The following is a 10537-nucleotide window of genomic DNA, read 5'->3' as shown; positions in this document are numbered from 1 at the left end:
ATCTCTTTGACCAGGTTTTTGATCACCTGACTTAATATTTCCTTGTTTGGCTTATATTTCTGTGAAGGACCTTTGGGATATTTTAATGGATTAAAGGTGCTGGTTCAATCCAAAGTTGCTGCTCTTGGGCACTACATTGACTTCAGATTTTATTCTTATTTTCACCCATTTTCACTTTGAGTATATCCAAGTATGATTCGGAGGATACTTGGGGGTAATTTGACTTTGGCATAGTTGCTTCACTTTTGGTCAGAATTTTACCTTCATGTTGCAACCAAGGAAGAAACTTCAGTCCCTGTGCTATCACTCTGTGGATAGCAAGCATCCAACTCATCCAGCAGACTGTGAGGCAATATGTTCCTGATTCCATAGATCTGACAGTATCCACACAGTACCGAATCAAGCAGTTCTGTGGTACAGGGCTGGGAATTCAATGGAAATGAGGCAAGAGAACAGTCACATTGGCAAAAAAGATTTTTTAAAAAAGAGTAAAGCAGGACTGAAATGAGTAAATGCTGCAAATAGGCAAGGTAGGAGTGGTAATTCATGTTTGTAGATGACCCACTTTCTTATTGAATAAAGGAACAGGAACAGAATGGCTGACTTCAGTACTTATGTACCTGTATTGAGATCACACTGGAGTTCCAGACCCTTCACTTAGTGACAATGAAGGAATGGTATTATGGTTACAAGCCAAGATGGTGTGAGACTCAGAGATGAACTCACAAGTGTTTATGTTCACATGCACCTGTTATGTTCACATGGGAATAGAGGTATTTGCTTTGGAAGGAGCCTTGGTGAAGTTTGACCTTGGAGAAAGTGAGGACTGCAGGTGCTGGAGATCAGAGTCGAGGGTGGGGTGCTGGAAAAGCACAGCAGGTCAGGCAGCATCTGAGGAGCAGGAGAATCGATGTTTCGGGCATAAGGCCTTCATCAGGTTGAGAGGTAAATGGGAGGGGGTGGGGTTTGGGGAAAGGAGGCTGAGAAAGCGATAGGTGGATGAAGGTGAGGGTAAGGTGATAGGTCAGAGGGGGAAGTGATGGACAGGTCAGGAGGGTGGTGCCGAATTGGAAGCTTGGGACTGGGGTAATGTGGGAGGAGGGAAAATGAGAAAGCTGTTGAAATCGATGTTTATCCTGTGTGGTTGCAGGGTCCCAAGATGTTCTTCCTCCAGGCATCGGGTGGTAAAGGTTTGGCAGTGGAGGAGGCCCAGGACCTGCATGTCCTTGACAGAGTGGGAGGGGAAGTTGAAGTGTTCAGCCACTAGGCAGTGGAGTTGGTAGGTGTGGGTGTCCCAGAGATGTTCTCTAAAATGATGTGCAAGAAGGCGTCCTGTCACCCCCATGTAGAGGAGACCACACCGGGTGCAATGAATGCAGTAGATGACATTGGTAGAGGTAAAGATGAACTTCTGAAGGATGTGGAAGGATCCCTTGGACAGAGGTGAGGGGAGTAGTGTGGGCGCAGGTTTTGCACTTCCTGAGGTGGCAGGGGAAGGTGCTAGGAACGGAGTGGGGGACATGGATCTGACTAAGGAGTCGTGGAGGGAATGGGCTCTCCGGAACGTTGATAGGGGTAGGGAGGGAAATATATCTTTGGTGGTGGGGTCTATTTGGAAGTGGTGGAGGATGTGATGTATGCGGAGGTTAGTGGGGTAGAAGGTGAGGAACAGGTGGTGGTGGTGCCATTGTAACGACGGAAGATGGACTGTTCCACATATCTGACAAACGGGTAGACATACCTGGGTCCCATGCGGGTGCCCATGGCTACCCCTTTAGTTTGGAGGAAGTGGGAGGCTTACATGGAGAAGTTGTTGAGGGTGAGGACCAGTTCAGCCAGGTGGATGTGGGAGTCGGTGGAAGGGTACTGGTTGGGATGGTGTGAGAGGAAGAAATGGAGCGTTTGAAGACCTTCGTTGTGGCCGATCGATGTGTACAGGGACTGGATGTCCATGGTGAAGATGAGGCATTGGGGGCCAGGGAAATAAAAATCTTGGAGGAAGTGAAGGGCATGGGTGGTGTCACGAATGTAGGTGGGGACTTCCTGGGCTAAGGGGGAACAGGACGGTGTCGAGGTAGGAAAAGATGAGTTCAGTGGGAAAGGCGCAGGCTGAGACAATGGGTTGACCAGGACAGTCAGGTTTGTGAATGTTCAATAGGTGGTAGAATTGGGCAGTGGGGGTTCACGGACAATGAGGTTGGAGGCTATGAGTGGGAGATCACCAGAGGTGATGAGGTTGTGGATGGTCTGGGAGATGATGGTTTGGTGATGGGAGGTGAGGTCATGATCAAGGAGGCAGTAGGAGGAGATGTCTGCGGGTTGGCGCCTGGCTTCAGCGGTGCAGAGGTCAGTGTGCCACACCACTACTGCGCCCCCCCCCCCCACCTCCGTCCACTGGTTTGATGGTGAGGTTGGGGTTGGAGCAGAGGGAGTGGAGGGCTGCGCGTTGCGAGAACAGGAGATTGAAGTGGGGGATGGCAGTAGACAGGTTGAGGTGGTCAATGTCACAGTGGCAGTTTGAAATGAAGAGGTTAAGGGTAAGTAACAGGATGGCACGGGGTGTCCAGGTGGATGGTTGTGTTGGAGGTGGGAGAAGGGGCCCTTGCTGGGAGGGCTGGTGTCTTGGTTGAAAAAGTAGGCCCGGAGGCGGAGGCGGCGGAAGAAACATTCAAGGTTGCAGCGTGTGTAGCACTCATTAATCTATTGAGCGTAAAGGGATAAAAGTGAGGCCTTTGATGAGGACTAAACATTTGTCCTCTGTAAGGAAGAGGTCTGGGGGAATGGTGAACACATGGCAGGGCTGGGATCTAGGACCTGGAGTGGGGCTGATGTCAAGCTTTTTGAGTTTTGGTGGGACTACACTCATCCGGGTAATTAACTGTGTTGCTGAAACAAGATGCATTTTCTTGAAGCGTTTTGTCTTGCATTCGTCAGGGCAATTTGCAAGAATTGCCAATGTAAAGGCAAAACAACTTTTATAGTCTGTGAGAGGAGAGCGCTGATTGGTTGGCAAGTGGTTGACTGGTTTTCGTATTACTCTCTGTGCACACATTAGTGCCTTGTTTTTCTGCAGTACAATCATGTCTACACATCACAAACAGAATACTGCTTTGGCTGCAATGTGATTTGAGATGTCCAGTGGCTGTGAAAAGCACTTTATCAATGTAAGTCTTTATTTCAGTTCTGTTATTGAATAATCTGTACCACATAGATCAGGGTGAGTTTCTCCTCTTCATGGAGAAGAGATAAGCACCAAAGAGGGCAGGTGACAAGGTTTGCAGCAGGGCGATCATGTGCGTGCTCCATTGTTACTTTTTCTATATTTTTGTCTGGAGAGTGGAGAGCCATTTTTGAATGAGTTGTCGCATTTCCAGTGGTCTTTCAGATTTGACTTCTGTTTTATTTCTCTCAATTTCTGCTTAAATTGATTTTAAACTTTCTCCCCATCTGCTTGTGGAAGATTAGATGGGCATTTGAGGGAAATAAACTGACAGGGAAACAGGGGAATGGGGCTGACTAGATATCTTGACAGAGACACAGACTCAATGAGCTGTTATGCATCAGCTACTCCATCTGTGACTTTTTCTTTTCACCACTTGTTCAGATATTCGTTCCTGAGCAGGTCAGAGGCTGAATGACCTACTCCCACTCCTAATTTGTATTCCTTTGACAAACTCTCATAACGGCTTTGGAGAAATTCTGATAATAGTCAGCGGATGGTCAAAATCCAGTTGATTGTTTGAAAAAATCCAAATGGCTGCATTAAGCTGAAGAAATGCATTTGAACGTTAGCTATGCAAATGATTGAGATTAGCATTGAGAAAAGGCTGTGATTCGTATAACCATCACCCGTAGGTTGTGCATGTAGTTGCTTTGCACTAAGAGTCATAGAGATTTACAGCACGGAAATAGACCCTTCGGTCCAACCCATCCATACCGACCTGAAATCCCTACCCAATCTAGTTCCACCTTCCAACACCTGGCCCATATCGCTCCAAACCCTTCCTATTCATATACCCATCCAGATGCCTTTTAAATGTTGCAATTGTACCAGCCTCCACCAAATCTTCTGGCAGCTCATTCCATACACGTACCACCCTCTGCATAAAAAAAGTTGCCCCTTAGGTCTCTGAGAAGCCAATATCATTGGTAATCGATGGCAAGTCTCAAAGATGGCACCACAGGAAGTGTGATTTTAGAAAAGTTCTTCAGATTTTGAATTTTTAAAAATGAAAATATAATGCACAAAACGGGCAAACAGAGGCTGGATACTTCAATCCTGAGGTAGGCCTCATTCTGCTCTAGGCTTCACCCTCACTACCAGTGCAAACCTCACTCCCAGTGCAGGCCTCTTCCCCACCACCTACTCTGGACTCCAGGTTCTCACCAAACACCCCACCCTGCTCCGCGCTCCGAACTCCTGGTGCAGCCTGTCTTGCTGTGGCCAGTTCTGTGAGTGCAGGTACTGTTTCAGCCTCATGGACAGTCACTCCATTGAGGAGAACGTCCTGCTCCTTTTTTAGACTCTGCGTTGTTAAAACGGATCAGCATTTCCTGAACAGAGGTCTTAGGTTCTGTGGAAATTTTTGAAGGAGATCAGTTTTCTAGATTTTAAAGGCATCAGGAGGCAAATGGAAAAAGCAGGAATATGATATTGAGATAAAAGATCAGTCATAATGGAATGGTCTACTTCTTCTGCTCCTGGTTTCTATAAAGGTGAGAAAGTGTGTTTAGATTAGATTCCCAACAGTATGGAAACAAGCCCTTCAGCCCAACAAGTCCACACCGACCCTCCAAAGAGTAACCCACCCAGACTCATTTCCCTACATTTACCCCTTACTAATGCACCTAACACTATGGGCAATTTAGCATGGCCAATTCACCTGATCTGCACATCTTTTGGACTGTGGGAAGAAACCGGAGCACTCGGAGGAAACCCACACAGACACTGGGAGAATGTGCAAACTCCACACAGACAGTCACCCAATGCTGGAATTGAACCTGGGTCCTCAGCGTTGTGATGGATGCAGTGTCGCACATAAACCTTCCACCCTATAGTAGGAATATTTCTGCCTAACTATTTGAATTAATTGTTTTCTGTTCTTTCTGCAGACAGAGGGGGTCCGCGTCCATGTGAATGTTCTCTCCGAGCAGTCCAAAAACCCGGTGTTGTTTGTCATCCGACAACAGAAAGCAGTGCTCTCCTTCCAGGTGCCATTGATCCTCAGGGGGCTGTGAGTATCACAAGACCTTCAGATCATCACACAACTCCCAGCTGCTAATACGAGGAGCCCGTTGATGCTTGAAACCCCAGTATCTCCTTCCTACTGTTTCTTAAGTGGCACCTCAGACTCACTAAAAATGTCTCTCCAGTCTCCCACTCAATACTTGCATTTATATAGTGCCCATCACAACATCTGGATGTCCTAAAGTGTTTTGCAGCCAATTAAGTAATTGTCCAACTGAGGTCACTGTAGTAGTGTAGAAAATGCACCCAGTTTTCTAGCTTGCACCCAGCTAACTCCTACAACTGGATAGTAATCCAAAGAGTGAGAGTTGACCTGAAATTAGCTCAACAACAAAACAAAAGCAATGAAAAGCTGGTACCAGTAAATGTGACCATAACACTATCAAATTGAGGTCAGAATGGTTAGAATGGAATTTGTGACTACGAGGAATGGTTGTGTTGATTAATGCATTGGATTTAAGAAGGAACTAGGTAAGTACATGTTGCAGAAAATGCTAGAAAGTTATATTGCTCATAATAGATGAACAGTTTGGGAGCAGGCTTGTGTATAGGAAGAATGAAACACAGACCTAATACTGTGATCTACAACCTATGTACTTGAATAAGCAGCCTGTGATTCAGTGGATTCATCTCTAGTAACATACCAAGACTCCTATTCTTGGTTCTTGCTGAAAAAAGAGCCATGTTGGCAAAGTTTTCCCATCTTGCACTCCTCAGGATATCCACATGAATGCTAAATTTCAAATGGTCACAACAAATTATACCACAGAAGAAGACCGTGTTGATTAGTGCCAAGGCAACTGATTGGCTGAGGCATTGCTATGGAGAAAGCAATGGGGAATGATAGATTGTCTAAACACTTGGGTAATTCAAAAAAGGCACAAGGCTTAAACATATTCCTTCTGAGTGCAGAGACTAGGTCCCTGTCCTTCTTAGTACCTTGGAATCTTTTACATGCATTGAGAGGACAGATGGGTCTAGTCTTAATGGCTCATCAAAAAGTCAGTACCTCTGACAATGCAACATTCTCTCAGCACTGCACTGAAGCTGCAGTCTAGCTGAGGAGCTGAGTTCCTCAGAATGGGGATCAAACCCACAGCTTTCTGACTGAGGGATGCTCTACCATCTGAGCCAAAGTTCACACATCACAGGGACTTGGCCCAGGATTTTAATACATCCTGTAGAAGGACATTTTAAATGGAATATTGGAGAGGTGTCACATTATTGCTAATTCCTTCTTTTGGATGAGTGCGAGCCTGAAGCCCTATACCCCTGTCTCATGTTGGTGTGAAAAGTTTATCAGAACTATTTAACAAGGAAATGGGAGTTTCTCCCAGCACCCTTCGCTGAAACTTACCTGTCAACAGATATCACCATTCTTATCCTTGTTGATTTTGGGATCATTCTGATCACAAATTGGTTTTTATTTCACATATTTACTGACAGAACAAGAATGACCACTGTTCCTAAAGAATCAATGGGTGCAAAGCAAATTAGAATGTCCTGAGGAGAGGATACGATGTTATATAAAAGCAAACTTTTCTTGGCTATAAACCAGTGGAATATAGTCATTTAGAATCTTATCATGTTCTCTCAATATCAGTAATAGGCAATGAATAATTTGAATTGAATCCACAGCAAGATAGCACGAACAGTAACGTGAATAGCAAAATGCTTTATTTTGATGGTGGAAGGAATTCTGACCAGCAGCATCAGGTGGACTCACCTCTTCTTCTCAGAGTGTTGCTACAGGAACTTATCAATTCATAGGAAATGGCACAGTTTTAATTTAACCTCTGCAAACGATCTCCAACAGTGGCCTCTCCAATAAGGAAGTTGACGGGTAACATTTATAAAATCAAGAGGGGCATAAGTAAGGTCTTTTCTGGATGTAGGTTTGTTCGCTGAGCTGGAAGGTTCACTTTCAGACGTTTCATCAACATAGTAGGTAACATCATCAGTGAGCCTCCGGATTACTGGTGGTATAGCCCACTTTCTATTTATGTGTTAGGGTTTCCTCGGGTTGGGGATGTCATTTCCTGTGATGATGTCATTTCCTGTTCTTTTCCTCTGGGGGGGTGATAAATGGGATCCAAGTCAATGTGTTTGTTGATAGTGTTCCGGTTGGAATGCCATGCTTCTAGGAATTCTCATGTGTGTCTCAGTTTGGCTTGTCCTAGGATGGATGTGTTGTCCCAGTCGAAGAGGGTCCTTCTTCATCTGTATGTAAGGATACTATTGAGAGTGGCTCATGTCTTTTTGTGGCTAGTTGATGTTCATATATCCTGGTGACTAGTTTGCTGACTGTCTAATGTAGTGTTCGTTACATGGTATTTTGTAAATGACATTAGATTTGCTTGTTGTCTGTTTAGGGTCTTTCAAATTCATTAGTTGCTGTTTTAGTGTGTTGGTGGGTTTGTGGGCTACCATGATGCCAAGAGATCTGAGTCATCTGGCAGTCATTTCCAAGATGTCTTTGATGAAGGGGGGAGCGGCTAGGGTTTCTGGACGTGTTTTGTCTGCTTGTTTGGGTTTGTTACTGAGAAATCAGCAGACTGTGTTCATTAGGTACCCATTCCTTTTGAATACACAGTATATGTGATTTTCCTCTGCTCTTCATAGTTCCTCTGTGCTGCAGTGTGTGGTGACTTGTTGAAATGATGTTCTTATGCAGCTTTATTGGTGGATGTTGGGATGATTGCTTCTGTAGTTCAATATTTGGGCCATACATGTTGTTTTCCTGTGGATGCTGGTTTGAAGTTCCCTATTGGTTGTTCGCTTTACTGTGACATCTAGGAATGGCAGTTTGTTGTTTCCCTTCTCTTCAGTTTACGCCAGTAAGGGTATTATTGATGATCTTGAAGGTTTCCTCTAACTTGTTTTGTTTAGTGATGACAAAGGTGTCAGCCGTGTAGTGGTCCCAAAGTTTGGTTTGGATGGTTGGTTGGCAGAGCTGTTTGTTAGAGTCTCTGCATTACTGCCTCTGCTAAGAACCCTGATATTGGAGATTCCATGGGCATTCCACTGGTTTATCTGCAGATTTTGTTGTTGTTGAAGGTGAAGTGGGTGGTAAGGCATAGGTCTACTAGCTTGACAATATTGTCCTTTCTGATGAAGTTGGTGGTGCTTGGTGTTTGGTTCTTCTAATAGTGTGGTCAGTGTTTCCTTAGCCAGGATGAGAAAGAACACCATTTCAACTGGGACAACACATCCATTCTAGGACAAGCCAAACAGAGATATGCATGAGAATTCATAGAAGCATGGCATTCCAACCGGAACACTATCAACAAACACATTGACTTGGATCCCATTTATCACCCCCCTCGAGGAAAAGAATAGGAAATAACATCACCACAGGAAATGATATAACCAACCCAAGGAAACCCACACCCATAAACAGAAAGTGGGCTATACCACCAGTGCTTCATTTGGAGGCTCACTGAGGATGTTACCTAGTATGGTGACAAAACGTCTGAAAACGAACCTTCCAATTCAGCGAGCAAACCTACATCTCGAACAGCAACCTGAGTTACAAATATTCTCAAAACTCTCTAAAGGTCTTTTCTCTCGGATGGGAGTGTTCAAAACTAGGGAGCACATTTTTAAGTGAGAGGTGAAATTTTTAAAAGGGACCTGATGGATACTGTTTTCACACAGAGGTTGCTTTGTGTGTGGAATGAACCTCCAGACAAAGTGTTAGATGCAGATACAGTGACAACATTTAAAAGACATTTGTATAGGTTCTTGGATAGGAAAGGTTTAGAGGAATATGGTCCAAACACAGGCGCGTGGGACTGGTTTAATTTGGTAAACTTGGTTGGCATGGACAAGTTGGATCGAAGGGTCTTGTTTCTGTGCTGTATAACTCAATGACTTTGCACTGAAATAACATTCCAAGCTTTGTGTTAAAGATTTGAACCCACAATTTTCCTGAATCAGTGGTGAAAGCATGAGTCAGCTAAATTTTGTCCTGGTGAGCTGCAATGGTGAAACAATTGACCATTGACTCCCATCAGAGGCAGGAGGGTAAATCCTGTTCCTATTCAGTGACTTTTGTTGCAATTAAATGTTGCATAGTGGATGGTATTTGATGGAAGAATGAGAGATAATCTTGTTGAAACATAAAGGACTCTTAAGGGGCTTGACAGGGTAAATACTGACAGGATATTTTCTCCTCATGGGTGAGTATAGGACGAGAGGGCATAGTCTCAGAATAAAAGGGTGCCATTCTAAGATGGAGATCAGGAGTAATTTCTTCTCTGAGGGTTATGAGTCTTTGGAACTCCTTGCTACAGAGAGCTGTGGGGGCAGACTCCTTGACTATGTTTAAAGCTGAGATAAATCATTTGTTGATCATTCAGGGAATCAAGGTTTCTGGGGAAAGGGCAGGAAATTGGACATAAATGTCGGATCAGCCATGACCTATCGATTAGCAGAGCAGGGTTGAGCTGAAGAGCTTCCTTCTGTTCCTGTTTCTTTTGGTCTTATAGCTATTGTCCTCAGTCATACGTGAACAATTGAATGATAATATAAGGACATGAGAAGTGAAAGCTAGAGTAGGCCATTCAGCCCATCTAGTCTGCTCCACCTTTCAATAAGTGTATGTGCTAACATATTCCACCTTGACTCAGCATATTCAAGGAAAATAATAATAAGATATTTTTAGTTGTTAGATTGTCATTGGTAGCACTATTGTCTCTATCAGAAGACTGCAATTCACACCTATTCCACGTTTCAGGCATTTAATCTAAAACAGTCCAGACTGATGATTCAGTGTAGTACTAAGAAGGTTTATGCTGTCAAAAGTGTTTTGTATAATGAGTGATACTAAATCCCCACCCAAGCAGATTGACCAATTGCTGTGTATATGTGTGTGTCTGTCTGTTTGTTTGTGGTAATCATTGGCTGTAAAACAGATGATAGGTTCCTTTTTATTTATCAGTTATTAACACCATTGAGAAATTGACCTTCAGCTGAGAAAAAAACACATTAACTGCAAACTTGGTCAGAACAATGTTTGTGCAACGGTGCTGTGTCTAATAACTCCTGGGAGCATGACCCTACACAATCTGCAGGTTTACACCTGGAATCAGACAGTGTAATGTTTACAGTAGCTGTGACTCCATGGATACTTATTGAATGGGTGGCATACATACATCATCATCTGGCTTTATTCAACCGGGAGGTGATCACAAAACACTACAAGTAGATATTGACTTTTGCTGATGATCTCTTTGTTCATTGAGTTAGATTAACGTTGTGCGCATGATGTTCTGTTTCGTGAAAGCA

The 10537-nt window shown here is 44.0% G+C and overlaps 1 protein-coding gene across 1 annotated transcript in view; it reads left to right on the top strand.

Moving 5' to 3' along the window:
- sidt2 (SID1 transmembrane family, member 2) overlaps positions 1-10537 on the top strand; it is a 99160-nt gene that overhangs the window by 2348 nt on the left and 86275 nt on the right. The window contains exon 2 of the mRNA XM_072593292.1: positions 5113-5234. Within this exon, the coding sequence (XP_072449393.1) occupies positions 5113-5234 (122 nt within the window). The remainder of the gene's footprint in view (positions 1-5112; positions 5235-10537) is intronic.

Source organism: Chiloscyllium punctatum, chromosome 23 (genome assembly GCF_047496795.1).
Source record: "Chiloscyllium punctatum isolate Juve2018m chromosome 23, sChiPun1.3, whole genome shotgun sequence".
Taxonomy (NCBI): Eukaryota; Metazoa; Chordata; class Chondrichthyes; order Orectolobiformes; family Hemiscylliidae; genus Chiloscyllium; species Chiloscyllium punctatum.
Note: the sequence above shows the minus strand (reverse complement) of the source record. Positions and strands in the feature narration are given on the sequence as shown.